The sequence below is a fragment of the Scardinius erythrophthalmus genome (assembly GCF_964197995.2).
Source record: "Scardinius erythrophthalmus genome assembly, chromosome: 24".
In the NCBI taxonomy this organism is placed as follows: Eukaryota; Metazoa; Chordata; class Actinopteri; order Cypriniformes; family Leuciscidae; genus Scardinius; species Scardinius erythrophthalmus.
In genome coordinates, this window is record NC_138244.1 from 15,976,768 (window position 1) to 15,998,342 (window position 21,575).

Genomic DNA, 21,575 nt, shown 5'->3' on the forward strand with positions numbered 1-21,575 from the left:
CTCAAACAAGAAAAAATGTAGGGCGAGACTTGATTTTGTCCATTGGGAATTGACTGGATGGTTGTGGTTTGCTATTGGTCGATCTCATGTGAGTGACAGGTTGATCCCGCCCTCACACCAGTAAACACATCATCAGAGAAGAAAAGAGATGACACTGCAAGAGGGAGGGGAAGTTATTTTAATTAAAGATTATGAGGGCACAATTTTTTTTAAAAGTGCATGGATAAATCATTTACAGTAAATACTTATACACATAAAACAATGTGAGATTGGAGGTGGGGTTATATGTTTTTCTGGCCAATAGCAGAAGGGGGTGTGTGAAAACAGTCAGTATTTTTTCACATCTATTGTGAAATTATACACTTCACATTTAATGTTAATAATATTCAACTGAAACATTGCCTGCCAAGTCAGAAAGCAGATGAAGAATTAGTCCGACACAGTGGGTCAAAGGGTAATCCCTCAAACGTAAATAAACTCAGTCACACCGTTTTGTGTCAAGCACAGTCTTTCACAACACAGCAGAATCCCCAGTTGGATGGAGAGGCAAGATTTCCTATAATGTAACTAGATCAGAAGGCAAGTCATGAGATGCTATTTTTACATGCCGTCTGTATTGGCTGATAGAAATCAGACGTTGAGGAGGGGAGTCCAGATAGAGACCGATGAAATGTGGTTGTGTAATGTGAATGTGGATACATGCTGTCATCTGAGATAATAGGTGATCATTATTATGAGAAACCATAATAGTTCATTGTAGTATGTAATGAAGAGTCATAAACAGACTTCACAACACCTTTCATTTTCTTTTAACCCCTTTTACTCTCACTTTATGCTTTAGCATTTGGATCTGTCAGAGGACAACCCCAATGTTTATTTGTATGTATGAAAGTATGAAACCAATTAAGAAAACAATGAGATAAAGATAAAAGTACAAATGCTTATTTTGCTAATCATACTGACATTATAATTTAGTTTTAAGTCATGTTCTCACTTTTTAGTATTCATACTACTTTTTAGTCACACTGTAGTCTTGTATTTTTTCCACTTGTTTCATCATACATCACTTTCCCTTTTTTTTAGCACTTTTATTTTTTATAATTTCATATTTTTCATAAAAGTGTCTGTATACAATTGATTGGCTGATCTCTAAATGTCTAAACAGCACAACAAGAGACAAGGAATTCGATGTTATAAAGTTTATTTATATAACTATGAAAGAAAGTATGAAACAAATTAACAAAGATAATAGTCAAATTGAAGTATAAAGGCTTTTTTTCTCTTACATACAGTGATAGTGACTTTACAAGTCCACAGTGTCAACAGAACAATTCTCTAAAAATCACTATGTTATAACAAAATAATCTGCGAATAAATATAAGATACATTTGTAAAGTACAATAATTTGCTCCTCGTCGAGTTCATTAGTAAGTTCACCATTCTGGCGGACTTGGACATCAGGGTTTAAAACCTTGTCTGAATGCGGATTATTTTCTGTAAAAATACATCTCAGTTGTACCTCTTTTAGTTTGTTCAGCAGTGAATTATAACAAAATGTGACAAATGTGTCTACATCCTGCCCAGCAGTGGAGGACCCATTCGACTTGAATCTTAAGCAGAGGCACAAGGGATATGAATAACATCAGTCTATTAAAATGAAATCGGAATCATGTTTCTTGTCAAGTCCATTACAGATGAAACCTCACCGGTCCTCGAGTCTCGTACGATAAAAAAAAGGAATTTGCGTAAGCGTTTATGTGGTTTCTGAAATCTTCCAATGTGCTACAACTTTGCTCTTGCAGAGGTACACAATTATTGTGCCAGCGTAACTCGACTGGAATCTGCACTTTTAAGATGCATATCATAACTACTAAAGATTAACGGATGTGAATGAGGAATTTAACAGGAAGATATGTGCGAAATGCATTGAATTCCAGTCCTGTCATCCTTCCCCTCTTCTCATTGCGCCGAGTCTGAGTCGCTGGAGTCCAGACTAGCCTGTGCAGACTCGGTGCGGCAGCTCTGTGTGGATCCCGCGTGGTGCAAGGTCTGTGTGCTTCTCCTGAGACTCTCCAGCGACTGAAGGAAGGACCGTCTGGCCCGTTCTTCCTCCATAGGTGAAGCCCCTTCCTCCTCCACTTCGGCGATCTCTGCAAAAGTCACCGGCTGGGTCTTGAAGCGGGCGTCTCGGGGCCGCCGGGGACGGTTTCGGCCCCGAGCCAGACACTTGGGGACCGGTAGCTGCTGGGGAAACTCCTCCATGGCCGATGCCAAGACGTGTGCGGGTAGAACGGCGAATCCCACCGTCTCCATCGGACGGGAAGCCATGTATCTGGATGGCAAGGGCTGGCCGTTCGTCTTCTGAGATGTTAGGAGAGCCTTGCAATTCTCCAGGTTTCCCTGTGGTGAAGGTTTTAAAGCAGCTTTCTCTTTTCCCTGTATCCTTCTTGACAGAAGGTGACGCTAACAAACAGCTGGAGAATACAACTTCCAGAAGACACTCGAGGTGAATATCGGATCACTCTGTCTGTATCTCTGTCGTTTCTGAGCGTGCCACTGACAGGGATGAACCAGCTCGGGCTTTTATACGCTTCACTCCCCTAACGCTCTGGCTCCGCCCACCCACTGAGAACAGTCATGGTTCCGGCTGCCATACCAGTCCCCCCAAATCAGATCCTTGAAATAAATGCCAGCTAGAGAGGGAGTTGGGAAAGAAGAGGTGGGAGGGGCAGGAGAGAAGAGGATATGTGCAGATCTGACAGAGGGAATCAGAAAAGGGAGAAATAAACCAATGGCCAGGAGCAGAAAAATAGGGAGTGAGAGGACATGGGCAAAGAAGAGAGGAACAAAAGCTTTGGAGAAATCTATAAATCATACTTTACAAGGGGGTCAAATTCAGAAAACCACATTGAAATAAAAAGTAATTTTGCGTAAAGAAAATGAAGCTGTTTTAGGACCATCACAACTATTTGGATTGCAATACTGCTTTAATTAAAATGAAACACATTTTTCCTTGAAATTCTCATTAGTGTACTATGTCTGGTCTTTTTGTTTGCAATTGCCAATATTCTCAATTAATTACTGTAATACTGTTAAAAATTTGCCTAAAAATTGTATCCAGTTCCAAAACTACTGCATGATATATACTTTACAATCCAAAAAATTCTCTTCATTTTACTGTTCTGAGAATCATTTTTAGCTTTGCAACAGTTTTAACCGCAAATATGCATAATTGTCATGAAAATGAAACGCAAAAAATCCTGGAAAACAGGCTACATTTTATGCATAATAATACTTTTTTATTTTGATATTTTTACTGTATTTATTATTTTGATGTGACTTTTTGTGAAATTCACATTAGTACAAGTAAAATAATGATGTAAATCCAATTTAAAAATAGAAAACCATTAATTTATATATATATATATATATATATATACACTTTTTTTTTGTACAGGTGAATCTCACATCTAGAATACATATAACTAAAGGAGATTGAATGATGAAGCCATTGCTAGTCGGCCAGATAAGGACAAGGACATGGAGGGTTGATGATGACTATCTATAAACTATTTTTCCCCTTTACTAGAGGTGTCGTGAGCTCAGCGACATGCACACGGCAAGAATCTCACCTAGCAGTGCCACGACCATGATCTCATCACCATAATGAGTTTCACCAACTCTCACTTTACTCTTACTCAGTCTCTTCAATTGCCATTCAGATCTGTCATTAACCCTCAAATCGTCCATGTCAGGCATGTCTGATGAACCCTGAGACATTTTGGGAGCCATGTGTGAAATTATAGGGGCTGGATATAGTGACGTAACACACAGTGGCAGTCCCCATTTGTCATGAACCCTGAGGATGACCCATTAAAAGCAAAACAGGAAACCCCAACGGTGCCATCTCACCCTCTCCATCACACTCCTACTCATCCCATATTTCAGACGTCAAGGGGTTACCGTAAAGTCTACTCTAAGTAACGTCTATTTTGGGCAGAGAGTCACTCAGACACTTGCAGACAGCCACGTTCATCCACCCACTAGGGTATTATCAATCAGGTGACATCATATAATGATGTCAAGGACAACTACACAAACCACGTGTTGTAGGAACACCTTGTCAAGTTGATTAATAGCTTGTTTCTGGACTAAGCAGTACAACATGCAGAAGAGATGTACTTGACAGCAACGAGGGTTAAATCACATGTACTATACCCTTTTTATGTACTATAAATCTAAACAATACCATAAAAACAATCAATGGTCTCCATCTATGAAAAAACAGTGATATGCCAGTCAAAGAGATGAGAGATGTTTTAGCCGTAACCCTCTATACCTGCATGATCAGCAACAGCTGCTGGTATTTTGAACACTTTAAATAAATACAGCATGGGACAGCTGGGTAATCCTGAACAAACTTAACAGTAGACAGGATTTTAGGAGCCTCTCTTCAACCTCAAGATCGAACCCTTGCCAATGACCCCAATGTTACAGAAGCAAGCAAATGATTTACAAATCAAAACAGTCTCATGACTCGTTTTGTCAAATTGGTGCTAAATCTAAATCTTAATTGTACGTTTTTACACTTGTTAGTTTTAGTTTATGATTACAGTTGCTTAACTTTTTTCCTATGAATCACATTGCACGAATATATGTATCAAATTTAAACTTACTTAGGTTTTCTTGTGATATCGGATTATTAAAATTTTCTCATTCTAATTATTTTACATTTTTAAAATGTCTTTAATTACATCATTTTTTATTAGGGTTTCAAGCGCGTAGGCCTATTGTAATTGTTAAAATTTCCAAGGATCAGCATTCTCCCCTAAAAATGATCGGGCAGACCAAACCGTAAGTCATAGAGACTTGAAACTTTGAGGGATGGTAGTACTCACCCCATCTACAACATCATCAAGGCTCGTCACAATCAGCCTAATGGTGGCGCTACAGCGATCAAAAGTACTTAATGGCTCATAACTCAACCATTCGTCGCAGACTCAAGTGTCTTATATCATTGGAATCCAATTAGCTCAAGGCGAAAGATTTTTTTTTTTGCGAACTAGTCCTAGGTTTTTCGCCCAATCTGATTATCAATAACTATCGAAAAAAAGTAGAAATTTCGATTCACGTCCATGATGGGATGCCAAAACGTCTATGTGGGCATGACCACTTTTACTAAAACGGCTATCCCTCTTGAACAGAATGAGATCATTTCACCAAACTTGAAAATTTACCTTTGCAATTTTCCCGTGTAAAGAATTGTATACCACTCGATTTTTCTCCTCATTCTAAGCAACTTTGCCTTTAGGATCACCACTGTCAATTGAATCAACTGTTAAATATTGGATATTATTTCAAAAACATATTTTGCGAACTAGTCCTAGTTTTTTGGCTCAACTTCGATAACTGTTATATTTCCAAGGTAAATTGTCTGTTTTGGCTGTAAATGGTGTTTTCCATCTATGAGGTGGTTACAGGCTTGCTAAATAAAACAGAATACCTTTTTGCATGCAAAGGCCTTAAAGCGCTTGAACCCCACAAATAACTTCTTGCAGCTAACTTAACGTATTTTGTTAATTAAGTATATTTAAATAAAAAAAATTGTATTTTTATTTTCTTTAAAAAAAAAAGTTAGACAAAGCGAGAAGATCCGAGTCTGAAGATTAGTCTGTTTTTCACCAATTGAAATTAAAATTTCACCATTTTAACCATATTAATGAAAATGCTATATTAAATGAAAAAATATTATGGGCTAAATTGAACACATTTTTGGTTTGGTGTAAAAAGACCTGGAAAAGTTATGTTAATTTATAAAATCTTAAAATGATTTTATTGGGTAGAAATCGGTATATGTAAGTAAAAAATTAAAAAAATTAATCCCAAACAACTGGAAGAGTCATGTGAATTCATTGGTAATAAAAAGTGTAAACCCACAAGAAAATTCGGTTATTTAAACAATTCTAATTTTCACTTTAATTTTATTAAAATTTGTATTTACTTAATTTAAATATTGTCTTTTAGAGTGAGGGGCCTTGGAGTCTAAAAGGTTGAAAACCACTGGCCTTACTGATGGGGTTGAGGGGGTATATAAGACAAAAAAGGAAAACAGGTTTATAGAACACAAGTAGTATTAACATTTTTTACATATCAATATCATTTGCTAGATCAAACTGGACACACATTGAACCATTACATTAAATAATAACATTCAGCAACAATGCAAAACATATATCCCCATGCTGGCTCAGGGCCACTGCAGCTTGATTCAGTTTGTGTCTGTTTATAAGGAGCATGAACAAATTTGTTGTCACATTAAGAGGTCTGTCTGTTAACATAATTAAACTTATTTTCCATGGACTTGGCCTCATTACAGGGGACGAAAAGCCATATATTTATAGCACAACATGGACACATTCCCATGTAGGCCACTCGCTCGACATAACATCCAAAATTAGCAGAGGCAACATACTGACTTCCCCAACATGGACCAAAACATTTCACTCCTGTAATGGATAGCACATAAACATAAGTTAAATATTACCTCAACAGGTTATTTATAACCAACTCATACATGTCAGTATATTTGAGGATGAGAAGTATAAAACTCTGTATGCTAAGTATGAGTATGCTAAGTATGCTTGAAATGAGATGATACTATTTTTGTCTAAATGAATAAAAAAAATAACCTAAAAACCAAAGTCAAATTGTTTTAAATGCTACAAGTTCATTTATGCATCACACCATTATAATGTACAGTATTAAAAATGGATAATAATTTTGAGATTTGAGTCTTATAAATGTTTTAATAGAGTGCTAGAAGATGGCAAAGGTAATCTAAATGTAAAAATAGAGAAAATGAGCATAAACAATTAAATATCCATTCAGATACTGATAAATCTGATAACTGATATGGTACCGATATATTGAGCATGCCCAGATGTAAACAGTCAGAAAATAAATATACGTCAAGCAAGATAATATCAGGGCCTAAAAATGGATTCCTAGATATGCCTCCACAAAGCAATATTTAGTCCATCTCTTCCTGTAAGTAATGAAACAAATGACAATTAATTAGTTCTGTTGCACTCTGCATTGTGGAAGTAAACATAATCCTTATCTAAATGGTGGTGAGTGCAATGTACTCGGAAGGGATGTTGTTTTTGTTCCAGAGTTCTGCTGGGAAAAGGAGGAGTTTTCCCCTAAGGCAGAGGGAGTCCTGGGTCTTAGTATTGGTGGGAATGAAAAGACAGGCCTTGACTTCAACAGACACAACACTGCCCAAGTCTAATGGATTTGTGCCGCCGCCGCACATGTTGCTGTTAGCCTTATGCGTCTAGACTCGTGATGCAGCTCTCTGATCTGAGAATTAGGAGGAGTGGGAATGTGTCTTCATGAAGCTCAAGCACAGGTCAGCCAAGCGAGACAAAAAGTTGTGTACTTTGTAAGTAGCCATTCAACAGATGCTTCAATCCAAAGCCACTTTAAGCTTGTTTATTGCTCATGTCAACTCTAATCTCTTATTGAAAAGGAACAACTTCCACCCCTTTGGTCCCAAGTTTAACTCGTATGACAAAGAGGGGACAGGAGGCATGGTTTGCATGACTCTGATGTAACATGACAGCAGACCCATGCGGTTGGACACAAGGGACTGTTTCCAGTTCTGAGGCAGGTGCTGAAAACAAATCCATGTGGTCTTGCTAACCAAGGCCACTGAAAGGCTACTGGGAGAGAGGATCCTGGCAGGACACGGGTTATTGGACTTCTCAAACATGCTGTTTTTCTGTTGGTTATGATCCCAGTGCAATTGAGAAATGTTGAAAGCATACTGGACACTATGCCAAAAGTTTATTTAAAGGGGCTCTGGAAAGAGGTACCATGAAGGTTTTAAAGAGTGTCATCTTGAAAATCCATCTATGGTAAAGGGTTAGTTCACCCAAAAATAAAAATCCTCTCATCAGTTTTTCATCCTCATGTCATTCCAGACCAGAACAAACCTCATTGGTTCTTGCAGAAACTCAAAGGCGTTTGTGCGACACACGAGAACAAACCTCATTGGTTCTTGTGGAAACTCAAAGGTGTTTGTGCGACACAGGAGAACAAACCTCATTGGTTCTTGCGGAAACTCAAAGGCGTTTGCGCGACACACGAGAACAAACCTCATTGGTTCTTGCGTAAACTCAAAGGTGTTTGCGCGACACACGAGAACAAACCTCATTGGTTCTTGCGTAAACTCAAAGGTGTTTGCGCGACACACGAGAACAAACCTCATTGGTTCTTGCAGAAACTCAAATATGTTTGCGTGACACACGAGAACAAACCTCATTGGTTCTTGCAGAAACTCAAAGGTGTTTTGCGCGACACACGAGAACAAACCTCATTGGTTCTTGTGGAAACTCAAAGGTGTTTGTGCGACACAGGAGAACAAACCTCATTGGTTCTTGCGGAAACTCAAAGGCGTTTGAGCGACACACGAGAACAAACCTCATTGGTTCTTGCAGAAACTCAAATATGTTTGCGCGACACATGAAAACAAACCTCATTGGTTCTTGCGTAAACTCAAAAGTGTTTGCGCGACACACGAGAACAAACCTCATTGGTTCTTGCAGAAACTCAAAGGTGTTTGCACGACACACGAGAACAAACCTCACTGGTTCTTGCAGAAACTCAAAGGTGTTTGCGCGACACACGAGAACAAACCTCATTGGTTCTTGAGGAAACTCAAAGGCGTTTGCGCGACACACGAGAACAAACCTCATTGGTTCTTGCGGAAACTCAAAGGTGTTTGCGCGACACACGAGAACAAACCTCATTGGTTCTTGCGTAAACTCAAAGGTGTTTGCGCGACACACGAGAACAAACCTCATTGGTTCTTGCAGAAACTCAAATATGTTTGCGCGACACACGAGAACAAACCTCATTGGTTCTTGCGTAAACTCAAAGGTGTTTGCGCGACACACGAGAACAAACCTCATTGGTTCTTGCGTAAACTCAAAGGTGTTTGCGCGACACACGAGAACAAACCTCATTGGTTCTTGCAGAAACTCAAAGGTGTTTGCACGACACACGAGAACAAACCTCACTGGTTCTTGCAGAAACTCAAAGGTGTTTGCGCGACACACGAGAACAAACCTCATTGGTTCTTGAGGAAACTCAAAGGCGTTTGCGCGACACACGAGAACAAACCTCATTGGTTCTTGCAGAAACTCAAAGGTGTTTGCACGACACACGAGAACAAACCTCATTGGTTCTTGCAGAAACTCAAAGGTGTTTGCACGACACACGAGAACAAACCTCATTGGTTCTTGCGTAAACTCAAAGGTGTTTGCGCGACACACGAGAACACTTATGTTTCATTAAAAATAGCTTAATTTGTGTTTTGAAGATGAATGAAAGTTATATTTGTTTGAAACGACCTGAGGGTGAGTAAATGATGACAGAATGTTCACTTTCAGTTGAACTATCTCTTTAACTGAGCACAGGATTTGTTTCTCAGTAAGAGCTGAGAAGAGTTGTTGCACAATGCACACACTATTTACCCTAACCCAACAGATCTCCCTGCACACTCTGGGAATGAAACTTATAACAAAGTTAATTGTAGTGGAAAAATTAATGGTCAGTGATCCCATAACACAGCGAGGGTCCCTGCATTCCAGAACAGAAGCACCATTTCCATGTGCAGGTCAGTCTTTATGGGGAAGCTCTGAAAGGCATTGCATTGCCAGCCAAGCAGAAAGGAACACCAAGTAACTCAAATTAAAGAGCTCCGACAAATCACTGAAGTCACAAGCAAGAGCAAGAGATTCACGGTTTGCAGTGTCTAAACATTTTGCAGTTCTCTGAATATTATCTGGCATTTGGCATTGCCAAAACGGTTGCTTTCGTTTGACAGCGTTCCCATATTTAAGGATATTTTCTTTAAAAGAGTGACATACAGTAACAGCCCCATATCTGAACCTTTTGCCTTGAACTCCAGGGAATGAATATGCACAAATTTAAAAATAGACTCAAGAAAAGTTTTAAACGGTGAGTTATATAATATTTGTGTTCTCTTTGATTGCATTGCTGTTTATTGTTAAACTTCCACCGAGTTAACATGGTCTTCGTCTCTCGAGGTTGGTGGTAATGTGTGTGGACACAGAGACATCCATTTAGCTCAACCAACCACACAAGGACTCGACCATGACTCATCAATTATGTGATGAGGATCTTACCAACCATCTGCACAGAAAACATGGTATACGTGTTGTAAAAACAAACATCTTGGAAAGACTGGCAGCCCTTCAAAAATATTATAAACCTCATAATATAATAAATACATAAATAAAGGACATGAATAGTTTCCTAGTGTTTGTTGAAAAGGCTAGTTTTGAATATTTTTTACATCACCCATGTGTAATTTTAATTATAAAATTGTATAATTATATAATTATGAAGATATGCACAATGGTTCAAGGTTTTTTTTAAAGAAATTAATTATTTTGTTCAACAAGGATGCATTTAATTGGTCAAAAAAGATATTTATAATTAAAAAAAAAGATTCAAAGAATCTTGAAAACATTTAGCATGATTTCCATAAAAATATTAAGCAGAAAAAATTTACAATTAAGTTTTCAAACTTTAAAATAATAAGAACATTTATTAATAACTGAGTACCAAATCATCATATTAGAATGATTTCTATGTGACACTGAAGACTGGAGTTATGATGCTGAAAATTCAGCTTTGCATCACAGGAACAAATTACTTTTTTAATAATCTCTCAAAATATTACTTATTTTTACTATATTTTTAATCAAATAAATTCAGCCTTTTTTTAAAGCAAAAACATAATAAAAAAATCTTACCGACCCAAAACTTTTGAACTGCAAGTAACAACCCCATAATGACATTGAACAAATGTTTGTAATTCAGTTTTATTCACCACAAGCTATAAATTGAAAAAATTGCAGAACATGCAATATTTAAACAGCAATTTACCTATAAAAAGAGCCTTTGGGGGGGTTATAACTCAAATATGAGCCACTTGGCACCATCTATTTGACATTCTCCAACGTCATAAACAAATAAAACCTGTAATTCTTTCTTGGAACAAAAGCTATTTTGTGGACAACTGCTGTGAGAAAATAATCATATATGTAAACAAAAATACAATAATGCCAGTCAAGTTTATCATTGTTCAGGTCTTTGACTGAAAGTGAACCTAAATAAATAACTAAATTGAACAGAAAGGATGTGTTTAACAGTAGAGTCGGTGAATGAGACAGACCTCTTCAGATCTCTTCAACCCTGCGGCCTCTTCTCTCAGCGATCATCTCACAGATCTCCAACTGGGACTCTCGGGCTCTGGGTATATGGTGCGGAAAGTGAGATTTATCCGAGGCCCGCGGTCATGGTACTCCTTTGCAACCTGGTGCTATTCAAAAAAACATTAATAATGTTAAAACTGCACTTACAATGAGGCAATGCAGCCACTAAACCAACTTAAATAAGGTTAATCAGCCTTGGCGTCCTCCTCGAAAGACAGCGGTGATGCATGATATGTATTTAATATTTCAAATACACGATTACACATGGTGACATGTATATTTGGACAGACAGATGATAAAGAATATAGCTTGACTATGCAAGAGTAGTATGTTTACATGCACAGATACAGTGTTGAATTGGTGCCCACAGTTATATACTTTTGACGCAGAACGTCCCTTTGACAATTATGTAACAGCTTTCAAAGCCTATAAAAATGTTGTGATCATTTTAAAGGAAACTTAGTTAACTTTATTTTGACAGGTCAATGAGAGTTATGTCAACCTAATAAGATCGCCTGAAAGCTTTTTGGCACAATCCGTGAGTGACCTTTCTTAAACGGTTTTGAGATGTCGCCATTAAATGTTTTTGACCTTTATCTATTCTTTGTGCCTCACCAAAGGCCTGTGGTTCTTCTTGGAGTCGGATTTCAAAAACAACTCTTAAACAGGATTAAAATAACTTCCAGCAGGTTTTACATTAAAATGCAAAAAACAAAACAAAACATTTACTTTTCTAAGTGCACTCATCTACACTGTGTGTATAGATATATGGCGTCATGACATGTCATTTGACGATTAACTGCTACATAATCAATAGAAAATGTACAAAAATGCAAAATAACCCTGTTAAATGAAATTTAAAAAAATGTAAAGAAAAAAAGAAGAAAAAGAAAAAAGAAAAGTGAAATGAGTTTTTAAACATGTAAAATAAATTGTTAAATAAAACTACGAAAAAGTGGGGGAAAAATCTGTTAAATTAAATAACAAAAATGTATATATATACAAATGTAAAGAACCATTAAATGACATAACGAAAATTAAAAACCAAACTAAATTAAAATTGTAATTTATATTATATATATAATTTTTTTTTTTTTTTATCATCACAATATCGTATTATCATTTCTATTATCATGAAAAGTCGAGTTTACATTTTACAGAAGCATGTTTGTGCTGAAAAGAGTGACTATCATGACTTAATTTAAATGAAAAGCATTGCTATTTTAGGGCATTTAGCTCCCGGTCAACTAGATTGCGAGGGGGTAGGTTTCTGTCCGGAAATATTGTATGTTTTGTGATTTCTCTCCAGTATTTTATGTGCACTGTTTTGCAAAGTCTTTCTTGGAAACACTTTCCGTTTCAGTATGCTGTGAAGAAACACGTTCATGTTTCCTCTTTAAACAATTACACAGACTCTCAATGGCAAACGGTGTGACCGTTTCAGATCATCCCAAGCAAACACATGTGATCAGTTTTCCAGAATGTACTGTAGAGCCAAAACAAAGGAACACTATCCCTCCCCCAACCCAAACCCCAACCCCTTCACATTGATTTAGCCATTTTCAGCCTTTCTTTACAGTCTGGCTTATCAGCAGCGTTTTTAAAGCAGACTGTTATTAACTGGCAGCTTCACCGCTCATTTTAGACTAAACAAATGCTCCTGCCAGTTCTTAGAGTCACATTAAATCTCGAATAAACTCTCGGTAAAAGTTCTTGTAAATCGGCTCAAATTGTTTCCAGGAGGGTGATTCGATTTACTGATACTGATCTTGCCAAAGACGCAATCACTTCACACTATCTAAAATACCAGTGAAATCTTAGTGTTTTTCTGCTCCCGTCTGAGCTTGTGGTGCAACTTAGCAAGAAAACAGTGCTTAGATTTCTGACTCTGGTTAACTGATTCTGTTGTGTTTATCAAAATCAGATCATTTCTTCAGAGCAGTACCTGCCAGTCCTCCTGTGTGCAGCCTTCCATGAGCAGGAGGGTCCCGTGGGCCAGCGGGATGCGTATGCGCTCCACATAGCTGAAGTCTCCGTTGTCCTCCTGGAACACATACAACCAATTTACCATGACCTTCAATTCATTTAACATCCAGACACAACATTTAGTCACCTGTTGGAAAACAAGCTCAAATAATGTTTTACAAACATCTTCCATTCAACTTAAAATGAGACACATAATGGAAACATAATCAGGGTACGCAGACTTCAAAAGAAAACGCAGTTTGATTCATTCTAAGGGCTAAAAAGAAGGAGAAAATAACTAAATTACAATAGCGCCGGAAACTATCACTGACAATGTAATCAGGATTCTGATAAAAACTATTAAGATTTGCCGTTTTTAAACTAGGGTTGCACTGATGTTCAAATTCTGAAGTCTTAATTTGATTAATTAAAACGGTAAATTCATAAAAAATAAAACACTAAAATAAATGTTACAGGTGAATTTAGGCAATACAACATTATACATGTAAAGCATGAAAAATGGAAATTAATTTATAGATTTGCTAAACATTACATTAAACCGTGTTATTTAATTATTAAGTGTTTATTCTGATAAAAAATATTGTCTGCAAATAAAGCTAGTTAGCACAGCTGCACAATTTGGCCAAAACATTTGTGATTCTACATATAAATATGATTATAATAATAACAACAATAATAATATTTTGTATTATGATTAGTATTACCATTATGAGTTATGACTGAATCAAAATAAGAAATATTACTACTGTAAAATTCCACTGTAAAATAAAAAATGAAATTTAAAATAATGTATAACAATAATACCGGCAATTATCATTTTTATTATTAGTATTATTATTACTAAATAAAAATAAACAAAAGAAGAATAATTACTAATGTAATAGTTCACTGTAAAATAAAAAATTAAATTTAAAGGAGAACAACGACAAAAATCGGTGTTGCCTACACCGTGTTATCCTCTTTTTAAAATTTGCGCCCTGTTGACTTCAATGGGGCAAGTTTTAAACCTGCTTTTAGCCTCTTAACATCCTTGATGTGTCATTACAAGTGCACAGCCAATGTGAGTGATTCCCTCAGAGTGAACGCGGTAGATGTGAAAGATATGAATAAAAATGAAGTTAATTCGGCCAGCGCTCATACCTGTATTTACATCCTGTTTTCAGTTGAAGTCCAAAGTAGTCGATTGTCGAGTTCAAGCGCATATGTTTAGTTACCTATGATCACGCGCGTGAACTCGACAATCGACTACTTTGGACTTCAACTTAAAACTAATTTAAACTTTAAACTAATTTAAACTTTAAACTTCTTCAAACTTTCTAGTCCGGCTTTCTCAAGCCAACTTAAAGTTTGTCTCGACGAACTTTTTAATCTAGTTTTATAGTACAATTGTTAAGATACAATAGTAATATTTATGGCTACAATAAATAAATTGATTAAATTTAACAATAACACTATTGACTTCAGTAGAGCTGCTTATAGCTGAATTGAACTCATTTTAAAATGATGAAATTTGCAGTATTGTTGAATTTAATTGAATCAACACTGAGCTAAATTGAGAAGAATAATGACATTATTGTCTTTAACAGAGCTGTTTTACAGTTGAAACTGAATTTGTTTCATAATTGATCAATTTTGCGACATCACCACTGTTATTGAACTGAACTGAATCAACACTGAACTGAATTGAGTTAAAGGATTAGTTCAACCCAAAATGAAAATTTCCTAATAATTTACTCACCCCAATGCCATCCAAGATATCCATGTCTTTCTTTCCTCAGTGGGAGAGAAATTATGTTTTTTGAGGAAAACATTTCTGGATTTTTCTTCTAACAATGGACTTCATTGGTTACCATCGTTTTTAAGTCCAAATCAATGCAGTTTCAAAAGTCTTTGAAGTGTTTAAACGGGCTGTACGCGATCACAGCAGAAGAAGAGGTTGTTATTTAGCGAAACGATAGGTCATTTTCAATTTTTTTTTTAAAATAATTTATAGACTTTTTACCTTCAATAATTCGGATTGAGCTGATCAAGAAACGGACAGGGAACTAGGTCATCACGTTGAAAGGTCATGCCGGCGCCGTTCAGCTGTGATCGCGTACAGCCCGTTTTAACACTTCAAAAACTTTTGAAACTGCATTGATTTGGACTTAAAAACGATGGTAACCAATGTAGTCCATTGTTAGAAGAAAAATCCAGAAATGTTTTCCTCAAAAAACATAATTTCTCTCCCACTGAGGAAAGAAAGACATGGATATCTTGGATGGCATTGGGGTGAGTAAATTATTAGGAAATTTTCATTTTGAGGTGAACTAATCCTTTGAATAATGACACTATAGTCTTCTGAAAAGCTGCTTATAGCTGAGTTGAATGCGTTTCAAAATTTATGAACTAACATTGTCTTAACTTTTTTCAGTTCAAACGTTAAACCATCAAGCTCTTGTCCGGTGGAAAACAGCAGATAAAGCTGACAGCCATATCATGATTTTGGTTTTATTATGATTAATCGCGCTGCCCTAATGCATCATGCTTCCTTGTGTAAACACCATGACTCCCATCATTTAAACCCTAGTATGACTGTGACGAGTTATAAATGGCCAATCGCAGACTCACAGGAAGTGGCTGCTTTCGGAGACTGAACACTCTAGTGTCACCCAGACTCAGAGAGGCGATGGTGGGCTGGGGTCCTAATGAAGGCTCGCTGTCACTGTGCCAGCCAATACTGTCTTTACCGTCCCGGTACAGGTTACACAGCAATGAGTTGAACGTGTGGCCGCTCTTCTGCTCAACAGCCAGACGCAGAGAGCTAAGATCTGGGGGCCACTATAATAAAAGAGAAATATAGAAAGAGATGTCATTTTTGTTTGCTCACTTGCTAATGTAAAAACAGCAGATCATATGATTTACCTGAGCATTGGCCTCCATAGTGGAGCGTGAATATGTGTATGGCAGTTCTCCATACCAACACGTGAGTCTGGGTTCCTCATATGCATCACCTGAAGTGCAAAACACAATGAATATAAAGTACATTCTGCTATTTGTACTTTCAATACTGCTTAACATCTATTAGGGTTTATAGGCAATTCATATCCAGTAATACTCAGTTACAGTTGGTAATCTGACTGCACTGACACTGCTGAATGAGAACAAAACCTCAACTGAACTGAGCTGGATATTGAACTTGAACTGAATTGAATCAACAATGAATTGAACTGAGCTGAATTGTCTTCTGTAGAGCTGCTTTACAGTTGAAATTGAATTTGTTTCATAGTTGATACATTTTGCAACATCGCTATTGAACTGAACTGAATCAACACTGAACTGAATTGAGTTGAATAATGACACTATCGTCTTCTGAAAAGATGTTTTACAGCTGAAATCGAATTTGTTTCATAAATGATGAATTTAGTAACATCATCACTGTTATTTTCCTGTTTATTACTGTCAAGCTGCTTCAAAACAATCTGTATTGTATTAAGCGCTGTATAAATAAATGTGACTTGACTTGATGATGTGTCGATCTTCAGCGCACCAAATAGGGGCCGAAAGTTCACAGAACCAAAACATATTCGTCAAAACAAGTCTCAATTAGTCACAGTCATACATGAACTACTCCTGATCCAAAGCAAATGTTTAAACATTTGTTATATTTGGGACTTTTTAAAAAATGATGTCGGTCCTGAAAGGTAAACAGACGAGAGAACTGGAGGCAGTGGCATTCCTGCCAATTTACTGATGAAGAAGGACTGGAAAGAGTGAGTCACTGTGGGAAGTGTACTTCGTGAACACGTCTGAGTGGGACAGAAGCAGAATGTCATTATATGCTTATTTTCATTCTCCTGTTTAGCACCAAGGCTCAACGTACTGTACGTTCATATGCTACAGGAAAACATTTTTTTGCTGCTTTTTCAATATGCTTTATTAAAATGAGCTAAAGCAACACAATTGCTGAACATTTGATCACTTAACTTAATTTCATTGTGTTCAGTCCACTTATATACTGTATTTAAAAATTGAGGCTTACTTAAATCACTTGTGTTGGGACTACATGAATCATTTTTGCTGCATTAACTGAAACTGCATAGGCTGATTCTTAGTTCCCAGCATGCTTTGCACAGAACTGAATTGAAAGAGTAAATGTTAACATTAAGTGTTATTTTATGCATTTTTGAGTAAAGGCTTGATGTTCAGTTATGTTGGACATTTAAAGAGTTTCTGACTCACTTTTTAATAGACAAATTGAGATTTCTAAGGCCTTTGATTTTTTACTGATTTTCATAAAGTAAACGTAATAATAACTTTCATATTGTTAGTAATTCAAGATGAGCACTTACTGGACTGAAGAAACTTATGTTTACTTGATTATCCAACTTGGAATAATGTTAAATAATGAATAATGTTAATTAATGAGTGTCAATTATAACCCTTCAAGCTTTTGAGAGATGTTTATTTGTTCATCTCTCAATTATCATAGCATTATATGTTTTGCCTCCACAACGAAAACCACAGAGCTACTTTGATCATAAGACTAAGACATTTTATTGGGAGATATAGAGTGATAACTGATATTTATTTGCATTTTATGAAAGTATTCTGCTATACTGTTAAAAAGATATTATTGATTTTATTACAAGCTATCAGAATTTCATCATATTTTTGACCATATAAATATCAGCAAATGCACCAAATTGCATTTTTTTTTGCTCGGTTTGGGCCTTAGAATAAAATTAAGGTGCTTTTCCTCCTCAAGTATGAACTCTATATGAGCTATATCATACTATATGAGCCAAAAAAGCCTGATGCACCACTTTTTTTTTTTCAAGATGTTTTTAATATTTTGTCTAAAGGTTCAATAATTGTTCTACTTTCAAAAAATTGGATTTTCTTACTATTATTTCATATGTCAAGCTTTACGGGGTTAATCTTGAACATAATCTCCAGAGGTTAAAACACTATTTCCCCTTGCCCAATTTACAGTACTTCAACATGCGACTTACCCATCATCCTAAAATTGGTCTTTTGTGACCAGGGCAGTTCAGCGAGCAGCTTACTAAACATCCAGTCCGCCTCCTCCTGCTGTAGGAACCCCGGTATGAGCCGCAGTCTGGGCAGAAACACAGTAAACAATCACCTAAATGCAGGAAATGTTCTTTAGAAGGTGATTTTTTTTAGTTTATGCTACTTTAAACTCTGAGTATTCTTACCGGGACACACCAGTAGGCCCCTGACTAATCTCATAGTCACCGGCATTTCTGGGAAAAAGAAAAAAACAACACAGTGAATATATATATATATAGTATATTATACGTGGCATGTCAATCAACAGGGTTTTATTGCTTGAAAGTGCCTGAGTCACTCACTCGATCACTTTCTCTGCAGGAATCTCTCTGATGGGCTGACAAAAAGACACAGGATAAATTAGAGACACTTAGATGTGAGCACTGTCCAAGAAAACAGCATATAAAAGCCACAGAACGGCTCTTACGTCAGGCTGATTGAACTCAAATGATCGCGGTCCGTATTTCCATGACCCTGACTGGACATCTTTAGCTGAAACTTAGAACACAAATCATATTAATTGAATGAACCATTCAGGAATCACACTTATCACTGTAACAAAATGAACAGAAGCAGAAAACTGATACACTGTACTACACCTATATTGCCTGTTTTGTCTTCTGAAGTGCATTTATAAAGTTAGTCAGTGTTTTTTGAAACAAAACAAAAATCCAATTAAGTTTTATATAACCTTTCATACTTTCTCTGACCCTTGCATTTAAACAGGCTATTTTTGCTACTGTACCTTTAAGATTTCTATATGTAAATGATCTGCTTATGATGATTCGGTATTGGCAAAAGTTTACAGTGTGGGTATTCAAGGGTTTTTTTGAACAATGAATTTCCATGACTTTTCCAGTCATGTAATCATTTGGGCAAATTATTTATTTAATTATTTATGTTAATAATAATAATAAAATAATTTACTTAATCTCTTAATTTAAAAATAGAAAATAATTTATTTAATAAAGTTTCCATTACTTTCTCACAACTTTTCAGCTGATTTGATATTACTGCTTAAGGATTTTGGAAAATCATTTATTTGATCATTTATTTAAACAATCATTTAAAAAAAATCTAAATCATTTGCTTAATCACTCGATTTAAATAGAAAATCAAGTTTATATTACTTTTTTTTATTGTATTACTTTACATGACTTTTCCACAACTTTTCAAAGATTTTTGAAAATCATTTAATCATTTACGTTAAAAAAAATCGGATAAATAAAAATAATTTACTTAATAACTTAACTTGCATAAAAATCCCTTGTTTAATCTAGTTTCAATGACTTTTTAAGATTTTATGAATTTCCATGACATTTCCACAACTTTTCATTTTACTGCACAAAGTTTATTTAACCATTTACAGAATAAAAAAAGCATAAAAATAAAAAAATATTTATTTAATCACTTTTCAACTACCCTTTTCAAGATTTTATTGATTTCTATGACTTTAAAAGCCTGGAAATCGCATTTATTCTCTCAAGATTGTAGAAACATGTGAAATACTAAACAGATGTGATTATGTAAATACTGTATATGTCATTCCATTTTTTTTTTTTGTTTGTTTTTTTAGCTGTACATGTATTATAATAAGTAAACTCTTGGAAAGCTGTCATACCAGTTGGCTGTTGTGGTTTGTGAAGAGGTTTGGCCCAGGAGCCCTGGACCCTCGCTCGCTGCCTTTTATCACTCATCAAAAGCTAAAAAATTATCTGACAAGACAAAAACTTTATCTTTAGTACCTTAGAAGGACACACACACACACACACACACACACACACACACACACACATATATATATATATAAATATATATATAATACACTTTTTTTTCTCCTCCCAGTTTTACAAATGATACATAAGGACTTTGCTGCCATCTTCAGGTATTTTCAGCAAATCACTCATTAAAGGATATCACTCCTATTTCATTCTTGAATGTGGTTATGGGTCAGTTTTTCGCTTCAAAAGTAAGATGAGCATATAGAGAGCCATATTATAAATGCATAAGCATGTTTAATGTAAACAGACTGATGACATCTAACGTTATACTTACAAGTTACATTTGCACACTTCCTAGACAGAGACATGTTTTAATAACTTTTTAATGACCTGATAGCTGTCCCAAACATTAACACTTTCAATAATACTTACACACAGTCGTTTCGAGTCGATTTTTCTCGTTCTTCAACGCGTTTGAACATTTGTGTAATGTAAAACAATCAGTTCTGGTGTTCATAGAAACGTGTCCGGGTTACTACAATGACCGATGATATATGTCCTACCTTCAGATGATCGTTCCTCCCCCTGCCTTCTGTAAGTACACTGCTATTTGAATATATAAGATACATCATTAAATATGTGTATTATACGAATATAATATTGTATATTTGTTTAAAAATAAACACTAATGCTATAGATAACCTACTAGACTTTCTATTTGTTTTGTAATATTACAACTAACCTTTTGTAGGAAATATTTAGAAGTCTATAAAATTATACTGAAAAAAGAAACGCAGACTTACATAAGGAAAGTATTTGCTCATTTTCAACATAGAACTAACTTTTAATCAACATTTTATATTAGGTATTAAGCAACGTATCTTCAAAAATGGTTAAATACCTGATAAACAAAGTGAACACCTGCATTCAGGTCCATTATGTCAGGCGTTGCCATTTACACAAAGACTGTTAGCTAGATTATTTCATTTTTAAGAAGTAGAAGATAGCTGTAAAATGCTTGGCAAAGCCTTAAACCTTGAAGTTTTACTGTGCAAGTGTAAACACTGATTGGCACAGATCTGTTGTGCTTTACTCAGAAGAAATTAATGTTCTTTTAGTAAATTAGATTCTGTAGGATTGAGTTCAGTTCCATAAAACATTTGTTTTTAGAATAACAAAGCAACATTTATCTAGAATTCTGCCCTCCTTAAAGGGATAGTTCACCAAAAAATGAAAATTCTCTCATTTATCCACCCTCAAGTTATTCCGAACCTGTATGAATTTCTTTCTTCCGCTGAACACAAAAGAAGATATTGTGAAGAACATGGTTAACCAAACAATTGATGGACCCCATTGCCTTCCATAGTAGAGGGAAAAAATACAGTGGAAGTCAATGGGGTCCATAAACTGTCTGGTTTACACAATTCTTCAAAATATCTTTTTGTGTACAGGTTTGGAACAACTTAAGGGTGAGTAAATGAATTTTCATTTTTGGGTGAACTAT

At 35.8% G+C, this 21,575-nt stretch overlaps 2 protein-coding genes across 3 annotated transcripts; both read right to left on the reverse strand.

Moving 5' to 3' along the window:
- Positions 1–1,184: 1,184 nt before the first annotated feature.
- On the reverse strand, positions 1,185–2,552 carry cUnh11orf96 (chromosome Un C11orf96 homolog). The gene has a single exon (XM_081356264.1). It carries the CDS (start codon positions 2,326–2,328, stop codon positions 1,960–1,962), a length of 369 nt encoding a protein of 122 aa, XP_081212390.1. The 5' UTR covers positions 2,329–2,552; the 3' UTR covers positions 1,185–1,959.
- Positions 2,553–10,055: 7,503 nt separating this feature from the next.
- Positions 10,056–20,662, reverse strand: alkbh3 (alkB homolog 3, alpha-ketoglutarate dependent dioxygenase). 2 transcript variants are annotated; one of them, XM_081355549.1, is made up of 11 exons: positions 20,504–20,662; positions 19,972–20,065; positions 18,778–18,848; positions 18,653–18,687; positions 18,497–18,544; positions 18,290–18,396; positions 16,200–16,288; positions 15,906–16,115; positions 13,255–13,353; positions 11,270–11,416; positions 10,056–10,221 (listed from the first exon to the last, which is right to left on the reverse strand). In XM_081355549.1, the coding sequence occupies exons 2-10, from the start codon at positions 20,045–20,047 to the stop codon at positions 11,312–11,314; spliced, it is 840 nt and encodes a 279-aa protein (XP_081211675.1). In that variant the 5' UTR covers positions 20,048–20,065; positions 20,504–20,662; the 3' UTR covers positions 10,056–10,221; positions 11,270–11,311. The 2 variants fall into 2 exon arrangements, with proteins under 2 accessions (XP_081211675.1, XP_081211674.1); XM_081355548.1 differs by lacking the exon at positions 10,056–10,221 and having other exon boundaries at positions 10,487–11,416.
- Between the last annotated feature and the right edge of the window lie 913 nt (positions 20,663–21,575).